Source organism: Microtus ochrogaster, chromosome 5 (assembly GCF_000317375.1).
Source record: "Microtus ochrogaster isolate Prairie Vole_2 chromosome 5, MicOch1.0, whole genome shotgun sequence".
Classification (NCBI taxonomy): Eukaryota; Metazoa; Chordata; class Mammalia; order Rodentia; family Cricetidae; genus Microtus; species Microtus ochrogaster.
The window spans coordinates 39,372,071-39,392,799 of NC_022012.1; the positions used below are offsets into that span (position 1 = coordinate 39,372,071).

The 20,729-nt window shown below is 49.4% G+C and overlaps 1 protein-coding gene across 1 annotated transcript in view; it reads left to right on the plus strand.

Annotated features, from left to right (window-relative positions):
• The window catches only part of Dscaml1 (DS cell adhesion molecule like 1), a 332,236-nt gene that overhangs the window by 6,973 nt on the left and 304,534 nt on the right, over nt 1-20,729 (plus strand). Inside the window, exons 2-3 of the mRNA XM_026778910.1 lie at nt 10,158-10,475; nt 13,405-13,551. Of these exons, the coding sequence (XP_026634711.1) occupies nt 10,158-10,475; nt 13,405-13,551 (465 nt within the window). The remainder of the gene's footprint in view (nt 1-10,157; nt 10,476-13,404; nt 13,552-20,729) is intronic.

Below are 20,729 nucleotides of genomic sequence, written 5' to 3' on the forward strand. Positions count from 1 at the left end.
CAGTCCCCCTGCCTGCCCCCATGCATCTTCCTACAGTCCCCCTGCCTGCCCCATGCATCTTCCTGCAGTCCCCCCTTGTCCCCATGCATCTTCCTGCAGTCCCTCTGCCTTCCCCCATGCATCTTCCTATGGTCCCTCCACCCCCATGCATCTTCCTACATTCCCCTCCATGCATCTTCCTGCAGTACCCCACCCCCATGCATGCGTGGTGGAAAGAAGCCCACTTCAGCTCCCCTGCCCTCCTCCTAGGCTCTTAGATACGCTTTTATTCCCTAACTAAAGCCCCCAGGTATGACTGCCCCTCTAGAGAATCCAGTCTTTTGTGGGAGTCCCACTTTGGTGATCTCATTGAAGTACAAGGGTCTTGGATACCCTGGTTCTCCTGGAGTCAAGGAGGGTAGGGGAAGTTGGAATCCAGCTTTGGAACTAGGAGAAGAATCTTACTAGTGATGACGAGTGACCTCCCAGAGTTGGAAGGCGCCTTGAAGGACACGGAATGGGCCTTCCAGCCAGACATGGTCCCTCTGCAGCTACTCTACCTGGTTCCCTTCTTCTTCTCTTATATGTCCAGTAGCAGGGAACGTATTCCTTAAGGCTGCTGTTTCCTGTGATTCTGTGTATTTTAAAGTCCAGTCTTAGATCCAGCCCAGCCCTGATGATGTTGTATGTTTTAATCTCATCTTGGCCCCATCTTTGCAACACAGATCAAGACAAACCCCTCTTCCACTTGTCACCCATCAACCACTTATAAATGGACATTTTCCCATATGGGGTCGCTCCTATAGCTGTAGAACCTCCCTAGTCCCTCTGATGCTTCATTAGGTGACAGCATCTGTTTCATGAAGCTCCAGCATACCTGAGTTGCCCAAGGAGGACAAAACAGAAGGGACCTCAGAGCCAGCACTGACCCCAGTCTAGGTATTGGCTAGCTGTGTCCTTGGGGTGAGTGACTCCACTTCTCTGGGCTTTGTGAATGGAAGAGATTGGAGACAATAATCTCTTAAATCCCTCAAGTGTTAACAATCTAAGTCTGGGATTCTCTAGGGACAACTGTGCTGTCTGGGCTGACTCCCTAGACAGAACTTTCTAGCCAGAAGGGGCCTTCCTCTGACAGGCCTTGTCTAGAAAGGGCTGGAAGATTAAAGATTCTGCCCCACTGACAGCTGTTACTCATAACCCCTCCTGGAGCCACAGGGACAGGGGCCTTGGAGGCTGAAGGCTAACTGCCCCCACACTGGATCTCAAAGCTCTCTGTGTGTTGGTTGGAGGAACTGTGTTTGTGTCAAGAATACTAAAAAACAAAACAAACAAACAAACAAACAAAAAACCAAACCAAACCCACTGCTGTTTCTGATGGGAGTGAAGAAGACCCTGACCAGCTGTTCTCAATGAGCTTTGACAGAGTGGTCATCTCAGTGACTAGAGTAAGGAGCTGCTGGCACTGGGGTAAGAGAGAAATAAAACAGCCAATACCTGAGAAGGCCCAATTAATGCAGAATTGTCATGTTCCAGATTGCTGCCCTGTATCAGACACCCCTCTGTAACATGTACACCCTTGAAGACAGTCCGGGTGTAATCTATTGTCTGTAGTATGGCTGCGGCACTCAAGGTGGGTGTCAGTTTAAAACACAGCTATGTATGAGAGAGAGGGCAATGTCAGGAAAAAACCAATCTGCTTATCCATAAAGTCTTTTTAACAGTGGGATTTTGAGCAATGGTGGCATTAAAGGCTTGGCGTCAGAACTCAGTGAGTAATGGGGCAAGGGGAGGGTTTTTCATCCATGGTTGCCTGGCACCAGCGAGAGGCTGAAAAGCATCAGTGGCAGAGGCAGTGTGAGGAGTGTGGTGACCCAGGTGTCCTAGCTAATTTCCTTATTTTGTTTTTGTCAACTTGACATAAGCTAGTTATTTGGGAAGAAGAAAGTGCCTCCATCGGATTGGCCTGTAAGGTATTTTTAAAAATTAATGATTGATGTGGGACGATCCAGGTCACCGTGGGCAGTGCGATTCTGGGAAGGACACACTGGATTGATTATTTAAAAAAAAGAAGAAAGAAAGAAAGAAAACACCAAGCTGAGCAAGCCACGGGGAGCAAGTCAGTAAGCCAGTAAGCAGCATTGCTCCGTGCTCTCTGCTTCGGTTCTGGGTGCCCTGATGTCCGTCCGTGATTTAAGTTATACAAATCCTTTCCTCCCCAAGTTACTTTAGGTCATGGTGTTTTAATACAGTAATAGAAAGCAGATTAGACAACAGGTGTGCCCAGATACGAGGCAAACCAAGGGTAAGGCAGGAGACTCGGTCCCTGCCTTACCCTTGGCTTCATCTCGCCCAAGAACAACACAAAGTCGTGTTACCTGGGAAGCACTGTGGTGCCGTCTGGGAGACTCACCCACTCCTCCCCAGAGCCTAGCCTCACACTGTCTCCAAGTGCAAATGAACCACAAAAGGGTTTTCTGGTGTCTAGCTGGTCCTCTGGGGTTTGGCACATACTGGTGACTGAACAGAGGCCCTCTGATTGCTCCCCATCTGGGCCCAGTTTCCCCAGCTGGGGCATAAGAACCGTCAGAGTGATGCTACACAATCTGTCTGTCTCACCTCCAAACCTTTGTGTGCAAATGCATAGATGTTGTCAACCTTACCCTGGCAGCCCTCTTACCTGAGGGACTCCGTTCGGTTGGGGGTGGGGGCATCAGGGGAGGTGGAAAGCAGCTGGACTGCTATTGTGTTGCTCGTTCGTTGACCATGTAACTCTTCCTGGATTAACTCCATTGTCAAGTTCAGTTAATACATACGGTGGGAAGGCTTGTCAGCAAGCCCACAAGAACTATGTTGTGGGCTTGGGAAACACGAAATCTAGCATAGTACATCTACTCTTCCCACCAATTGCTACTGAGCGTGGACAGAGGACACTAACTTCTAAACTAGCTTTGCAGGTCTTGTGACAGGCACAGGATGATTGTTGTCTAAGGAGCTGTAGCTTTAACAAACTCCCAGGTGATTCTTTTACATGTTCCTGTTTGCCCACCACTGTTTTATCGCCATCCTCCTGGATGCTCAGTAAATATTTATTGCATAAGGACTTGTTTGCTCCATAAGTACTTCCTGCTTGTCTCCTCTGACAATCAGACTCACAAAAACAGCTCCAAACACTTGAGCGGTGCCAGACACTTGGATTTTCCAAAAGCTGTCGCTGAGGTAGATACCGTCACCTCAGTTTTTATAGAAACTAAGGCACAGAGACGCGAGGTTGTCCTGTCTGGGTTTGCACACATTGCTTGTAACTGATAAAGCAGGGATTCGAACCCAGGGAGTGTGGCATTGGAACTAAGGCTGTTACTACTGTGTAAGAACCTGCTCTTGTGCCCAGGGGATGGAGTGATCATTGGGAAGGTCACTGTCCTCAGGAACTCACAGTCCTGCATCGTAGAGGGGTTCTGCTGTCCCCCTGGTCCTTCCTCTCTTCTGGTTCCCCTGAAGACCTGCCACACTCTCTACTCACACACTAGGCCTGGGCAAGTGTTCTTTAGAGCTCTGAGTGGATGTTTCAGGTGCCCAGTGCTGGCAGACAAGCCTCCATGCAAAACCCAGTGAATGAGAGGAGTAAACATTGCAAAGGAAGAGAACTAAATGACTCACTGTCCCCGTGGAGGCAGGGAGGTGTTAATATTTCAGTCCCCTCTGGTTGTCACTTCTGATGACTGGCGATGAGGACATGGGGTAATTCAGTGTGCACCCCAGAGGAATGCTGGGAGGGCCTTAAACTGTAGCCAGACACCACCCCACCTCCAGGCAGGTGGATGGGAGACCACTGGTGTCGCTACAGGCGACACCGTGTCAGGTTTCCTTTGCCAAGCTAATCCCCCCATGTGATGCCCAGACAAGCCAAGGGTGAGCTAGTTGGTAGGTAGGATGGATGTGCAGGTTCTAGCTGTGACCCTGGGGGCAGCCAGATGCCTGGGGACGATTTCTGGTTTAAAAATATTGCCGTGCTATTTCTACACTTCTAATCTCCTAGCGATTTGGAGCCTGTTTTATGAAACACAGCGTCCGGGTGGTTGCTGCTCAATGTTACACGGGTAGAGAAGATTAAATGGGTTTAAGTCTGGACGTCTGTCACATGACAGCCAGGCCCATAACTTCCATTTTCTATTAAAAAGCCATTTCCCCCTTTGACCAGAAGCAGCTATGCTGTTGATCTGAATGTCTCTCTCTTTATTTATGAAGGATTCCCCCCGCCTTTCCTGGCTCTCTGTAAATTTGCTCGGTTCTGTCTGCAGAGAGAAGAAAGCGCTGGAGGGGATGACAGAGATTTAAGGAGAAAGCTGTGGTCTGCTGTCATGGGATCTCCTTTCTAACTGGGGTTAGTTTGGAGAGAAAGGTGAAGGAGAAATGTCATTAGATAGCGGACTAGGAACTCTGTACTGTGATGGGAAAAACGCAGCTGGGCAGCCGGGTGCCTTTACCTCTCAGCTGGGTCCTGGGTCTATCTCTTCCTCCCACTTCTGTACCTCCCTCTCTCCCTCTCTCCCTCCCTTCCTCTTTATCATCCTCCTCTTCCTCTTCTTTCTTTCTCTTTCTTTCTTTCTTTCTTTCTTTCTTTCTTTCTTTCTTTCTTTCTTTCTTTCTTTCTTTCTCTCTTTCCTCCTCCCTTTCCCTTCCTTCCTACTCTCTCCTTGTTTCTTTTTCTGTTTATTTTCTTTCTCCCTTCCTCCCTTCTTTTCTTTCTCCTCCCTCCCTTTTATTCCTTCTTCCTGCCTTCTCCCCGAACCTTCCATTCCTTATTCCTGACCCACCCACCCACCATATATTTCTACCCCCTCTCCCATTTCTTTCTCTCTTTGTTGAGACAGTCACTCTTGTTGTCCAGCCTGGTCTTGGGCTCCTGGGCTCAAGCCTCTTCCTACCTCAGCCTCCTGAGAAGTTGAGAATCCTTGGGCACACCATTTATGGCTTGCTGCTACCTTTCTCTTCCTCCCTGTATGATCTTGCTGAAGTTACCGACCCCTCCCCCCAACCTCCTCTTCTTCACTCACAGGACCCTCACTTCTCATGTCTATGCACATATAAATAAGGTCACGGAAGCACCCAAACCCTGCGCCTGCTGCACAGCCCAGCCTCCACTCAGGAAATGTTGGTTCCCTTTCTGGAACCTGGTGCCATCAGCCATGCCAATGAGTCCCCAGAGAGATGTCCAGCCCTAAAAGGAGTGTCTTGGATCTACTTGAATGAGGGCAGTCGCCAATGTGAGGAGTCACCTGGGCGTCCTGCTAGGTGCCTTTCCCAGTTCATAGGCACCACCTACACCCCACACTTTCCACCCTGGCAGGAGGCAGGCCATTGCAGCTGCTCCTTCTTCTCTCCAGCCTGGAGGCTCCACAGTTTCCCCAGGCACACACAACTCACTGCCAGGCTTTACTGCTGCCATGTTGAGCTTCTCAGGGATGCCTCCAGGGCCAGCCTCTCCGTCCCATGCACCTTCCAGCCTTAGCGAAGGCTGACCTGTGGAGTAACTGGCCTGCAGCACCCCAGCTCTGACCTGAGAGCTGTACTTGGCGTAGCTCCTTCCCAAACTCAGCTCTGTGCCAAGGCTTAGCCCCTTTCTGGCTCTCCCTTTAGGAGATCTGAAAGACGGCACACTACTCCATTGCCTTTTGATGCCTCCGCCTTCCCTGGAAGACTCTGGAGCACTCAGCTGGTGCTTTGTGTGTTTCCTGGAGCGATGAAAGCCTTGAGTCAAGGAGGAGCTGGGAAGGGGCTGGGAAGGATAAAGAGTCAGCTAGGAGGAAACGGAGGGCTTTGGATTCTGGAGCGCTGCAGGCAGAGCTGTGCCCTGATCATTTTAGGCAGCCTGGAACCTCCCACAGGCAGATCTTTGCTAGGGGAGTTGAGGCTTTCACCCTCTTTTACACTCAGCAGCCCCATGAGATAGGTAAGATATGCAACTTCTCCTGCTCCACCTTACCCTGCTTTTTTTGGATATGAGCACAATGAGGCCCAGAAAGGCTAAGCCACTTACATAAGGTCACACAGCAGGTGATGTGAGACTCTAGAAGACAGACAGTTCTGTCAGACTGCACCCAAGACTCTGTAGTGCCCCATCTCCTTGCTCCTTTGCAACATCACTGCATTGTAGATCTCTGGAGCAGGAGATGAAGTCCTGGACAGGCCACACTAGAGTCCCTGGGCTCAGACTGGGATGCTGAACTCCCGCTGCTTTCCTTATGTATCATTGCTTCTGCATTTATTCACCGGATGATTTGCCCTGCTTTTCGCTCTCCATGTGGCAAGAAATCCAGATATCTGTCTGGCAGTGCCTCAGTTTCCCTCCTATGGATCTGTTGTTCGCTCCCTCCCCTTAGCAGGTAGGGTGAGGCTAAAATAATGTTTATTTAAGAGCTTCCGCATTTTGAGATGACAGGTGCCTTGGGAGGGTAAAATATGAACCCAACCTAAGTGCAAAATGCTATTGTTTTACACCTGAGGGTGATGTTTCACGTCGGCAATGCACTGTCAGAACCGTAAGCAGAAACGAATGGTGTGTCTAATGCTCCCCAGCTCCCCCACACTCTGAAGACAGTGGCTCGCGTCCTGGGGCGGGAGAAATATGAGGCTGCTCGTCTTTTGCTATAAATCTGCTGTTTCATCGGCCCTGACAGGTGGCTGGACAATCCCAGTCAATTCATCAATTAAATCTACCCATTTGTAGCTGCTGGGAACCTCGTGTCCTTGGCTCTGGGAAGAGCCAAGGCCTCCAAGTGCAGGAGGGCTGCTGTCATTGTGGTTGATGCTCCTGGTGGGAGCAGAAAGGCCTGGAGAAGGGCTATTCTCGGAGGCAAGGAGAGGGGAAGGGATGGCTGGCCGGTGGAGGAGACAGGAATGTGCATTTGGGTGTGGTTGGGGTCGGGAGAGGATAGGCAGCGCTCCCAAGCCTGGAAATTCAGGTTTCTGTGATTTTGATCTGTCTCCATCTTGATTATTAAGTCGTGCAAAGAGGTCTATCTTCTCAGTCTTAATTTCTTTATCTGTAAAATGGAAATAATATTAATGACGATAATCATGATAATTCACTTTAGGGAGTTAAGACAAAAGACAATAGCTACCTACTACTGATAGAAATACAGTGACTGACCCAAAGTGTGGCCCAGAGCTGACAGTGAAGTCAGTGACTGCTGTTCCTATGGTGGAGCTCTTGTCATCAACAGGGTTCTGTCCGACTTAACTCTCTTCCTCAGACCTTTACAATAAGCATTTGGGAGAATTTTCCCATGAATGGAGCACTTCTTGGATTTCTTTCTGTCTGGGAACTTATTCTTCAGGCATAAGGGAGAGTCATTGCACATCTTGGTGGAGGTTGGCGCCCCATATCTATGCAGCTGACATGGCAGAGGTAGCTAAGTAATTAGGCCTTCTGAGGAAGCACCCAGAATCCCAGGGGGATGTCCCTGATCCCTAAGGCTAAGCTAAGGACTGCGGGACCCAGAGTCGATTAGGAGGGACATAGCGAGGGAGAGAGAGAGAGATGTTGGTGTGGCCCGGTTGTGTTTGAGGAAGGCCCTCTTTTTATTGCATTGATCATATTACAGCCATACATTGCCTGTTAAGAAAGCAATGCTGGTCAAATTGCCTGGGTGAGCATCCCAGAGAGCTCACCTACTGGTTGTGTGAGTCTTGAGGAAGACAAGGAAGTGCCTCAATCTCCGCCTTTGTAGATCACTCAGTTTTAGGCCATTGGGAGGATGCCAGGAGGCCACAGAGGAGACAATGCCAATTACTTGTTGAATGCGTCTTGGTCAGGAGGGCCTCTCAGAAGGTGAGGATGGGGCCCCACACATACATGCTGGAAAGTCTCACTGAACCATGGCTTAGCTCATAAAACAGCCTGATCTTGTGATCATGAGGAATATTCCAGCGACAGAGAACAGGCCTGCTACAAGAGCTTCTGAGGGTCTCCCTGAGCCGACACACTCAACCATGGACTATTACATGGGAGGCAGTGTGAAGAGATTACCAAGCGATGCTGCTCCCCCCCCCCCCCAGAGCTTTTTCAGCTGCTGGGGGTGCAGGGCCTGGTGGGGACAGCAAATGCATTTGCTGCTAAGAGGATGCCCCTGACACTGCAGCCAGGAGCCCACGGATGTTTTTTTTTCCCAGCACAGCTGCTAATGGCTTCATCACGGCTTTTTATGAGATGATGTGAATTGCTCTGGCCAATGAGGCTTAATGGCCTTCCTCAACGACCTGCCTGGTCTATTCTCCCTAGAGGCTCTGCTCTGAGTTAAGGCAAGAATATTAATACAGTCCGGATGTGGGCTCTCCCCCTCCTCATAAAGTTGTGGAAATTGAGGTCAAGTTGGGTCCCCCGCAACGTTCTTTAAACAAGCAGCAGCCCGTTGCTTACTCTTTCATCTTGCTGGTGGAGAGGGACCAGCTTCCCACAGGAGATTAGGGGGCCAGGTTCTCCCTTCCTTTGGGTTGGCCTTCTTAAAGGGGAAGGCCCCTAAATAGGGAAGGAGGACCCCCCAATTCCCACAATAGGGCAGGAGTAGGTGGTTCTAAAGCCTGATGCTGTAATGGGAGGAACAGACACTGTCCTTCCTGCCAGGTGGCCCTGAGGATGTTACTCTATGGGACTGGGGTTTGGAAGAGCATCAGGGATGGGAGGGGTCTTCCCAGGCTTGTCCATCCTGCTTACTGTCCAGCTGAGAAGGGAAGGCGCAAGTCATGAAAGAGCATGGACTTCTGCAGGCAGTCAAGATCAAGTCTGAGCCTCTTGCTCCTCATCCAGAAAGGTCACCTGGAAAATGCTCTGATGATCTCTAAGGATCCAAACCCTCACGGAACCCTACTGCCTTCTTTCTCCCAGGCTAGCACCCCACTTCCTCTACCTAGTCTTCTCAGGCTGTGACAGTGAGACCCTTTCCCTGCCACCTGCAGGCTGGGAAGAACAAGGGACCCTACTTAGCAAGGTCTCCAAATTTCAGCTCTACTACCGCCCTATGCTCTTGGACAATCCCTGAGCATCCTAAACTTGTAGAAGGGGGCAATGTTTTGGCTAGGGTTTTTTTTTTTTTTCTTCTTCTTCTTTCCCAACTTGACACAAGTTAGAGTCATTTAGGGAGAGTGAACCTCAATTGAGAAAATGCCCCAACAGATTGGCCTATGGACAAACCTGAGGGGCATTTTCTTGACAAACTATTGATGTGGGTGGGCCTAGTTCCCTGTAGGTGGTCCCACCCCTGAGCCGGTAGTCCCGAGTCCCAAGAAAGCAGGTTGGGCAAGCCATGGGGAGCAAGTAAGTAAGCAGCATTCTTCCATGGTCTGCTTTAGTTCCTGCCTTCAGGTGCCTGCCTTGGCCTCCCCTGATGGTGGACTGTAGCCTGTAAGCCGAACAAACCTCTTCCTCCCCACGTTGCTTTTGGTCAAGTTTTGATCAAAGCCACGAGACTCTAATTAATATAGGTGATTAAAGGCGAGTTGTGGGCTGGAGAAATGCTCAGTGGCTAAAGGTACTTGTTCTTTCCCAAGGTCCCCAGTTCAGTGCCTAGCACTCACATAGGAATTCGAGTACCAGGAGATCTGGTGCCCCTCTGGCCTCTGTGAGCACCACACATGCATGTGGTGCACATGTACACATGCAGGTAAAACACTCACATATGTACATAAAATAAAACAAAAACATTCTAAAACAGGGAAAGAGAGAGAGAGGAAGGGGAGTGGGGAGAAGAGAGACCATCTTCCCCTTGGGGCTTTGCAAGTGAGTTAAAGAAATGGCTGGGAGCCAGGCTGTGAAGGGTCGGTGCTAAGTAGCTATGGATCTAGGTATCTCAGCATCTCTCCCAATATGTGCATTGCCACAGTAGGTGGTGACTTTGGACCCTTCTTGCAATAGGGCTTGTGGCAGCCTCTCTCCATGGACTTGGCTCAGTCCAGAAAGTGAGACTTTTGACTTTTGTCATTTCTGTACCAACTAACCAAGAAACATCTATAGGGCAGGAAGTGTCCTTTCTCTTCTCTGCTATTTTCCTGGTGAATAATTGGTGCTCAATGAGTGTTTATTGGCTGGCTGACACACACAGGCTGGATGAATCAGTGCCAGCCTGCAAGGCTTCCATGCACGTTTCTCCAGCAGACCCTAACCAAATCCCTCTTCCCTGCAGCCCGCCCTGAGGATGTCGGCACCAGCCTCTACTTTGTAAATGACTCCCTGCAGCAGGTAACCTTCTCCAGCTCTGTGGGTGTGGTGGTGCCCTGCCCGGCCGCGGGCTCCCCCAGCGCGGCTCTTCGATGGTACCTGGCTACGGGGGACGACATCTACGATGTACCGCATATCCGGCACGTGCATGCCAATGGGACTCTGCAGCTCTACCCCTTCTCCCCCTCCGCCTTCAATAGCTTTATACACGACAACGACTATTTCTGCACCGCGGAGAATGCAGCCGGCAAGATCCGGAGCCCTAACATTCGCATCAAAGCAGGTGAGGGACCAGACACCTGCGCCTTGATGGGGGCTCCCTGTGAGCTCTGCACACAGAATGGGGAAGGCAGGCTGGCATTATGAGGGTGTATATGTGGTGTGCGCACAAAAGCTTGAAAGAAACATTTACCCAGGGTCAGCTTGGCCATCTACTGTGGTGCTTGAGCACATTTAAAGTGAGTACCTATCTCTCTACCATGCACAGCACTGCCCATGAGTTAAATGACAGAGTGCACATCACTGAAGCAGGAAACTTGCTTGAGCTTCATTTTCTCAAGCCTCCTGTACTGGCTGATTTTGTGTGTCAACTTGACACAAGCTGGAGTCATCAGAGCGGAAGGCACCTCAGCTGAGGAAATGCCTCCATGACATCCAGCTGTAATGCATTTTCTCAATTAGTGATCAACTGGGGGAGGGCCCAGCCCGTTGTGGGTGGTGCCATCCCTGGCTTGGTGATCCTGGGTCCTGTAAGGAAGCAGGCTGAACAAGCCATGGGAAGCAAGCCAGTAAGCAGCACCCCTCCATGGCCTCTGCATCAACTCCTGTCGCCAGGAACCAGCCCTATCCCTGTCCTGGCTTCCTTTCCTCCCCAGTTTATTTTTGGTCATGGTTGTTTTGCTGGAGCAATAGAAGCCCTAAGACACCTCCTCTCCCTGAACTGTATTGAGGAAAGTGAGTGCTATCCGATGTAACTGAAGCAGTTTCCCGAAGGTTCAGCTAACACCCAGCACAGGGCTATACCCACAGCACCTCGGAGGTCCCCTCTTGCTCTCTCTGGTCTCTGTTCTCCTCAGGACAGCCACTCTCCTGAGCCGGAATAATCTGGATGTCTTGCTTTGTCATGCTTAACAAAAATGGGGGCCTATATTCTGACTTTTCTGGAATCTTCAGCTCACTATTCTCATCATGGCATTTCTTCTTACTGTTGTGTGGGGTGGAAGGTCACTCGTTATCACTCATGCATGGTATTTCACCGTGTAACTAGGCCGCACGCTCTTTGTCCATCCCAGTGTTGATGAACATTGGAGCACCAAACAACTCGGAGCACTGTCATTTACTACGTACAGTTCATGATGGAAAGTCTTAGCGGTGAGAGAGCCGGATCTCCGAAGAGTCTGCGGAGGCAGAGAGGCAGGGGTGAAACGGAAAGTCTGATCTCAGTGGGGCAGGCCTGGAAGTGAGCAAGTGGCTTTGATCGGCTCTTTTGAACTAGGACATCACAACACACTCTACTTCTGATACTGACAGGAAGTGCCTCAGAGAGCAGTAAGGCACCCAGGTGTAGGCACTGGCTTTCTTCCGAGGGACTCCGGGTGCACGAGGCCAGGCAATCATGGCACGCCAGTGTGTCTTCTGTCCTGCAGCTGTGCTGGCCAGGTCCAGAGGGCAGGTCTAGTGACAGGCCCTTCAGGACGAGGTCCTGAACTCTGACCTCTAACCGCAGGACTTCTCACAAGAACAAGGCTGCAAGGGTCTAGGCCCAGAGCTGTAGGAGAGTGAGGGATGGGCCCTGCTCCCCCATGCCCTTGTGTGACCTGGGGGTTAACTGTTGGCCATGCTGCTGGGGAAAGGGTTCTCTCCCATGCTTCTGCAGGTGTCTCTTCTGAATTGTTTGGCCCCCAATACAGCCCCAAGTATTGAGCTGGAAGTGTTGAAGCCTGGATTTAAGTTCCGTTCTAGCCTCCTTATCTAGGAGCCCTGGGAAAGACCATCATTGGGTATACTCCTCTCCTCAAGTTAGAATTCGGTCTTCACAGTAAGTCTACACAAGGTTTCTTACTGATGAGAAGGCCAAGTCAAAGAAGTAATTCCCACATGCCTGGTCTTTTCTATGCTGCTCCACAGATGAGGAAATTTAGGCTCACAGGTTAACTGACCTGTATCCAACATCCCCATGCTGCTCAGAGGAGGAGTGGGGCCTGCGTGTCTGATACACGTGTCTGATACACCTTGGCTGCCTCTCTAAGATACCCAGGATGGGTGTGCAACACATCTTGTCCTTGTCCTCCACTACTCGGGTCAGCTCCCCCACCCCGTGAGGCTCCTTTGTGAGATTGGATGGAGGCAATGCTGCCAGACCTAAGCGAGGGCTGGACCAGAGCCCGATGGCCAACCTCTCCCCTCTCTCTCTTTTCTTCCCTTCCCTCCCTCCTTTCCTCTTGCCCGGAGACGAAGAAAGATGAAGGCCCGGGGAGGGCCAGGTCCACTGGAAACACAACCAATTAAAGAGGCCCTTGACAATGCCAGAGAGGCTGCAGGTGCACTGCTTGCGGGGAGGATGCCAGGGCCTGGGTGTCGCCCTGGCAACCATGGCAAGGAGAGCAGAAGGGCATGTTGCCCAGGTGTCTGCTGGGGACAAGGTCAGTAGGTAGTGGGAGCTCTAGACTGTCAAACTCTGCTTGTCGGAGAAGGGAGTGGAAGGAAAAAGTGAGCCCCTGGTTAAGGCCGAGCTGAGAAAGACGGGGAGGCAGAGGTCTTCATTCCACTCTTAAGGTAGGGCCAGTTCACCTGCAGGATATGACACGTGAGTGGCTGCAGGCGACACCATGTGAAAAATGAGTGCAGGGCTGGGAGCAGACAGGAGTCAACTCCAGAGGGACAGATGGCCTTAAAATCAGGACCAAAGTTGGGACAGGATAGAAGCAACAAGAGGTTGGAGGGCAGTAGGAATATGAGGACTGTACCTGGGTCTTGGACAACCCCGGTTTCAATTATTCTTTTCTACTGCCCATTGGATGCCACCAATGCCATGAAGAACTCAATTATCTGAACTACATTTCCCAGGATACATTGAACTAGCCCCACATGGTAGTTAGCTCATATAATCTGGATTTTATTTTGGGAAATGATGGTCACTGTTCTGAACCCACTTGCTGTTCCCTTTCACCATCACCATGACCTTGTGACACCCCTTTTTCAATCTCTCACAGTTTTCAGGGAACCCTACACCGTCCGGGTGGAGGATCAAAGGTCAATGCGTGGCAACGTGGCCGTCTTTAAGTGCCTCATCCCCTCTTCAGTGCAGGAATATGTTAGTGTTGTGTCCTGGGAGAAAGACACAGTCTCCATCACTCCAGGTAAGGAATCATGGGTGGCGGCTGACAGAGCTGCCCGGGTGGTGGATGGTGTCTGAATTGGTCTATGAATGGAGCAAGACTGTGACAATGGCTTTAGGGACTGATTTGTTAGTGCTCTGTGGAGTTTTGGCAAACGAGCATCTTTGGCATCCATCTGATCATCTCTGTGTGGGATGGTCTATGTGTTGAGGCCCGTGCTGTCGAGGACGGTCCCACAGACACAGGGTGGGGCTGCTGGTGATACTGGGGCTCCTCTTGAACTTGTCCTGACTTATGAGAGTCGTTGGTAATCTCACCTGTGAAGGGTGGTAGGAGAAGAGACAGGGCACACTTGTGCTCTGTGTGTGACTAGGGTAATGAGGATGGATATCTGAGGAACCTGGCCTAAGGAAGTGTGCATATAGGACAGAGTACACGTGTCTTCTCTGCGTGACCAGGGTAATGAGGCTGAACATTTGGGGAGTCAGGTCTAAGGAAGTGTGCATACAGGACTTCTGCTTTCCCGTGAGTTGGCTGAAATGTAAGAAGACCCGTTGGTGACTGACATTGGAAATGAGCTAGCACTGTGTTGGAGTTTTGGAAACCCCTCATTGGTTCATTTTCGCCTGGGAAGGATTGTCCCTCCAACAGGAAACAGGTCTTGGAACCTCACAAAAGGACCTCTTAAATCTTTATTCAACCTTCAAGGATCCAATAAAAACCCCACCCCATCCCTTCATCCCCCACACCACAGGGGCTCCATTTTCCTCAAGGTTCATCCTTAATTTCCCGTAAAGTGTAGCATCCCGACCAGTGCTCTTTAAGCAGGCTGTTGGCACCCAGGTTCCCAGCCAGTTGTCTGGAATGATCCGCAGCCTTCGGAGTGAAGTGAGGATGAGAAGCCTCTGTAGCAACCTGTCATAGAGGAGGATTCTTCATCTTGGTGAGCCCCCTCCACCTCGAGATGTAAGCAGCACCTTTGAAATAGGTGTGTTCCGGTCAGCTGAATTCAAATCACTCGGGAGCCAGCCTTGGTCTCAGCACTGACCAGAGCTCTTTAGATGGTTCTAGGGTACAGCAGGGTGAGACCTATGCTTACATGTTTGTAGCTAGCATGGCAGGTGTTTTAAAAAAAGACATAAGCATGTGCCTTGTTCTCACAACTTCCCTTCTCTCAGTTCCAAGCAGATGGCCAGGCCAAAAGATCTCTCAGTAGCAGACAGGTTAGCAGCCTGGTGGGATCAAGGCAGACCCCACGCTACTTACAGATTCCTTCTCTCCTTTTTGGAAAAACGTGAGTTAATGGGAGCTGCCTGGAAGGAGAGCCTCTGAGAAATAGACAAAGGAAAGAGAAGGAATCTGGGGCTGGGAATGGTACTGTGAGTGTCTATGGAAAGATTTCTTGGACTTCAGGGAGCATCTGTGGGAGCCCTTCAAGGCTGGGACTGAGGTCCCAAACGAGACATGGTAGACACAGCCAAAGACCCAAAGACGCCATCCAAGTAGGGAGCACAGGTTAGCAGATGCTGCACATCTCTGGGGAAGCTTCCGAAACGATAGACACCAGGGTTCCTGTATTTCTAGAAAAGTCGGGTTTAAGGCATTTAAAGACCAGTAGGAAATGTAGTACTTCTTACACACTTGCGTTTATGGATGAAGCATTGTGTCCATTAAAATAATAATTATGTTATTAAAACTTTTTGAGTACTCGCTATTTTTCTGGCACCGGGCTAAGACACCTTAATTCATCATATTTTAGCCTCGCACAAAGCCCAGAAGTGAGTTTTCCTCTTTCCACTTACAGAAGAGAAAAACCTAGTCTCTAAGAAGGAACTCAGTTTCTTCCAGGTCATGTGTTGATCACTCAGATGAGGCTTAAACCGAAGCAGGATTTCCCCCAAGCTCCTGCTTCCTCTGTGTGCACACAAATGTGCCCAGCTTCTCTGAGGACCATGAAGCTTTAATAGTGTGCTATAAGCACTGAGAGCTTTGGGGGAAATACTCTATGTTGATTTTTATAGGGATGGTTTGATGGAACCAAGTGCAGGTGATGATAACAAACCTAAAATCTGGGACCAGACTGCCTGGGATGGAAGCCCACCCCGTGGCTACTAGCTGGGTGAATTGTCGTTATACATAGGGCCTGACTTCTTACAACTATAGAATGGGTTTATAGGGCTGGAATAAAAATATACAGTGTTTAGAACGTTGCCTGCCATTCTGAGGATATGCTGAGTTGTAGCTGCCATTGTTTAGGTATAAGACAGAGTCCTTCGATGTTTGCACTGGTCCCTGGTGTGGTGTGTGTATTCCTGCTGTGTAGCTGACCTTGTATCTCATTCCCAACTGGCTTTCCTAGGAATGAGAAGAATGTTGTGTTTGCGCGTGCATCCTCCGCTCCTAACACACTGAGCCCTCTGTACTCACAACAGTAAGGGCTCATTCAGTGTCCAGTGAGGAAGGAATGGCTGCTTGAGAGTCCCAAGGGATTCTGGGAGGCAGTCTGGACAGATGGGGATGTGAGGACAAGCTGGTGCAAACCAGGTAGCCAGAGCAGAACAGGTGGGGAGGGAAGGTTAGCTAGCTTGTGTACCCAGGAGCTGGAGTAGGCAGCTCCCCCAGGCACCCCTTGTAGTTGGTTCTTCAGAGCTGTCTTTGATGTCAAGACCAGGCTGGTAGGCCCAAAGGGCATAATTACCAGAGAAGTGGCCTTGATGTTAACCTGTGGGACTGTGTTAAATTTTGGTAGACTGCCTTTCTTTTCTTTGGTCTTGGAGAATTTTCCTCTTCTGCCTAGCCTTCCAGCTCCAGCCATAGTCATTCTAGATCCGTCTCTAGCTATTTGTTAGGTCCAGGGGCAGTCTTCCCAATACGTTGAGTCTAACTAATATGCCCCTGAGGGAAATCCAGGAGAATGGGAGACGGTGGGGCTTGACAGCATCTGGTCCCTGTACGAGAGGACCAGAGATTGGGGATGCCACATGCTTTAATTTTGGAAAATGTGAGTAGTTTATAAAATTTTATGAAATAGAGCTTTTATACCCCCATGTTCTCACATGCCCAGTGTGCATACATTCTGTATGTTTAGGCCCGTGTTTTGTGACAGCAGGATGCCACTTCTTTGCATGGCAGAGGCGATAATCTGGTGTGAACTCGGAGAATGGAAGCCGCAGTGTTAGCATCTGGAGTAGGGATCCTGTGTTAACTGTGGTTTCTGGGTCCATGGGGCTAGTCTCTAATGTTCTACACTTCAGGGCCAGCAGAATCAGGTGCTGGAAAGTCAAAGGAAAACCAAGACGCTGGAATGGACCAGTTGAGGTCTCAGAAAGCATCCTCTTTAGGAAAAGCATGCATGTACCCCAGGAAGAAGGGCCTGTTGGCCACAGAAAGGGAGCAAGACCTCCTGTGCCTCTTTCTGAAGGAACCTGATGTTTAAATAAGCTCTGGGATGGGAGCTGAGGATTTGCTCAGAGGCTGCCCTTCTGGGCTGGCCATGCTGTCTTGGAGCTGGCCACCCAAGCCCTATTCAGCTTTTTATTATGATTTCCCAGAACTGGGAGAAGCTAGAAAGACAACCCAGCTAACTATTGCTCCCTTCTCTGCTTGCCTCCCCAGCCTCTCCTCCATTCAACTGTGTGTTGGTTTTCAATCTTCTAAAAATGTAAGATCTTTGACCTGCCAGACTCCTACCCCCAACGTTCCTACTAGAGTTGTGTGTGTGTGTGTGTGTGTGTGTGTGTGTGTGTGTGTGTGTGTGTGTGTAGAAAGATAAAACCATTGCTTCAGAGTGGGCAGGGTAGGCATAAGAGGACTAAGAGCGGTATACAAACAGGTTAGAATTAAGGCCTTCAGTGAAGCCAAGATGTGGTTTAATTTCCCATCTGCATGATCACCATTACAATGCATGTTATTGGATATAAAGATAAATCCGGCCCTGTTCCTAATAGCTTTTAATTTCCACCAGACCTGATTATATCGATGCAGGCTCCTTGTGGGAGTTTCCCAGCATGCTCTTCCCCAGCATCCTGACTGGCTTTCTTAGCCCCAGTGGGGAGTTTTGGACACAGCTCAGATGCCAGCCAGATGTATCCCCTGCTGCCCTGGAAGATGAGCCTGGCTGAGCTGCCTTGTTAGTGTGGATTGGGGCTCTTGGATGCTATGCTGTCACTGGGCCTTGGTCCAGCATGGGGGTATATCAGGGACTCTGCGTCTTGGGGGAGGGGACAAACAGGGACAAAGGGAATCTGTTTGGCAGGGGATCTCTCTGAAAAAAGCCCTTGCTTCAAGGATTCTCATCAGGCAATGCCTTGCTCTGGTAACTAACTTTGCCCACAGGGCAGTGTAAGTCACCTTACCAGACTTCTAAACTTTTCTAGTGAATGGTCACAGACTAGAGGGTCTCAAGGTTTTCCACAGACTTCCCCATATTTCTCCATTTGTCTCTGATGTTTTCCTGGCCTGACTTATCTACCCATGTCTTCTTCCTATCACGGCCCTAGTCATCCTTTCTCCTGGGACTTGGTGCCCATGTGTCCCCTTCCATGAGCCTACACCACAAGCCTGACGCAGATGTTACGGCTCCTTTGGTTCTGTTCCCATTATTTCTAACCGTCTGCACAGGAGGGTGTGCGGTTTTCTTTTCCCATCATTTTATCCCCGGGACCAGCGTAACACTGCAACAGAATGATTAAAAATAACAAGATTAAGGGTGATGCCCATCATGTATGGAGCCCTCTTTTTGGGTTAGGAATTTCATTTATTCTATCGCTAATCTTCACAGTCACCTTTTAAGACAAATCATGCCCCTCCCCTATTTATAAATGACAATATAGAGGCTCATGGAAGTTAAACATCTTCCTCGTGGCCATACGGATGATTGGGGAGGGGGTGTTTTCTGGCGTATTCTGCTTCCTGCTGATTCTCTAGAGCAGGTTCCCCAGAAGAAGTCTTCTATGTTGTCCTTGGACTTCAATCCATAAAGGAGAGCCTGATCCTGACTCCTAAAATTGCCTGAGGACAGAAACATGTCACTAAGTACCCAGCTCTGACTGTGTGTACAGTGACCAGAGGCTCTGGCCTTTCTGATAGAGAACAGACTTCTACCGTGGAGACTAGTGGACAAGATAGCCATTCTCCCATGAAGGCTGTAGTGGGCACCAGCTCTTGGTTCTAATGGGAGACATAGGAACCTGAACCCTGACCCTGGAACTGAGCCCTGACCTTCTGCCTCAGCTCTGATGTCTAGAGATCCCAATGCCCTAAACAGATGTAAGCTGGCTTTGGCTCTGGAATGTATGGTGACCTTAAGGCAACTTCAGTCCTGTGTGTCTTCTCTAAGTAGAAAGGCTGTGAAAGGTTGGACACAAACACGAAAGGGATTTCCAGGACACCATTAAGAGGCCATAAGTAGGATACAAGTGAGATTCTGGAATTACAGGGTTGGAGAGGGTTCTGGTGTTGTGGGAACTCCTTCAGCCAATAGCCTTTAAGATATGGCCCACTTTGGGCGTGGTCAAATATATATATATATTACATTTGACATATACATATACATACATATATATATATATATATACACACACACATATACACAGATGTAAAAAATGTACGCAGCTGCTTAGCTGCTGGATCCAGTTTCTGTTCCCCATTCACACAGAAGACTGCTGATCTGTGAGTCTACCTCTAAATAAAGAAACCTTTATTATACTACTTTATTCCAATCACAACAGACCGGCACCCAACATGGGTCACAGAGCTGAGCCTTCTTGATGACTGGTGTGAAACTCAGGCGTAGACCTCTGCTCTCAGACCAGTTTCTTGGCTGCACATGTTTAGGGCACACAATTTTAATGACTTTTGGGGGTTTTTATTTATTTGTTTGCCACAAGCTCCCCACTTTCTTTGTCTAAACTCTACCCACCCTCCAAAGTGTTTTCAAATAGCCCTCTGCTCCAACTGCTGCTGAGGTCTGACCACCACCCAGACTGCCCTCTTCCCGGGGACGCCCTTCCACAGTCTCCCCTAGCTTTATCATTGCCGTTGTTGCTCATTAATGGTGTTTTAGGACCTGTGTCCCCCTCCTGCAGGGGCACGGCACCCTCTAGGACACGTCTTTACCCAGCTCCTTTGCTCTGGTGCTCAGGGGAGGTGGTCAGCAATGAGCATGAAGTGCCTGCCATAGCTCTGACCAGTGGAAGAAAAAAAAATTGAGATGTCTGCCCAAGACTGCCCAGCAAGTGGGTGGCATCGGCAGGATGTGCCAGGAGAGGGGGTCAGCCTTGAGAAAGTTACAAAGACATGCACAGGTGACCCAGATCCTGTTTTGGTTTGGTTTTTAACTTAAATATTCTATGATTGTATCTGGTCAGTGTGGGGGTAAACCGAATGCCTGGGTATGTGGTGTTACACATCTCTGACTCCTTTGTGCTTGGTAGTCACCTGTTGCAAACCTGGGAACAGAGGACATCAGTTCCTTCGCTGGCTCTGTCTGCTCTGTGTGCTCAGGCCCTAGTTTAGGTGTAAGTGTTCCTTCTGAACAACAGTCTATATCACACCACTGGGTTATCCTGTTTGCTCCGTAATGGTTATTGTGCCCATTTTGCTTATGAGGGTGCACAGCTAGGTTTATTGACTTGTGTGGAGAGAAGAGAAATTAAAGGGGTGAAAGTTGATGCATATTAAACTACACACCTATAGGGTCTTGTTGTAGTGATCACAGATCATCTTGTTCCATTCTTCTGCTGAGGCTGAGGGAAACACCTCCATTTGTGGATTTAAAGAAAATGGTATTAGAGAGACCAGGCAGTTTTCCCCAGCACACACAGCTTCCACCAGGCAAAACCTGAAACTCTTGTTCCTGGACCCCAAGCTCCTTCTTCATGACAGTGACTCTGGGGTTGTCTAGTGCCTTCCAGCAATCCTTTCTGTTTCTCTTTGCTTTAGGGAAGAAGAAAACACTGAACTCAAATAGTCCTAAATTCTTTCCTTAAGTACAGAGAGAATGTCCTATCTTCTGAAGTCTTTAAACAGATTTGTCAAAAATTGGGCATGATGACATATTCATGGTATTTGAGAGGTGGAGATTGAAGAATCAGGAGTTTGAGTCTAGCCTTTGCTGCATGAGATGCTGTCTCAAAAAAAAAAACCCAAAAACAAAAGAAGACCCTTAAATTCAACACACTTTGCAAGTTAGAGATTCA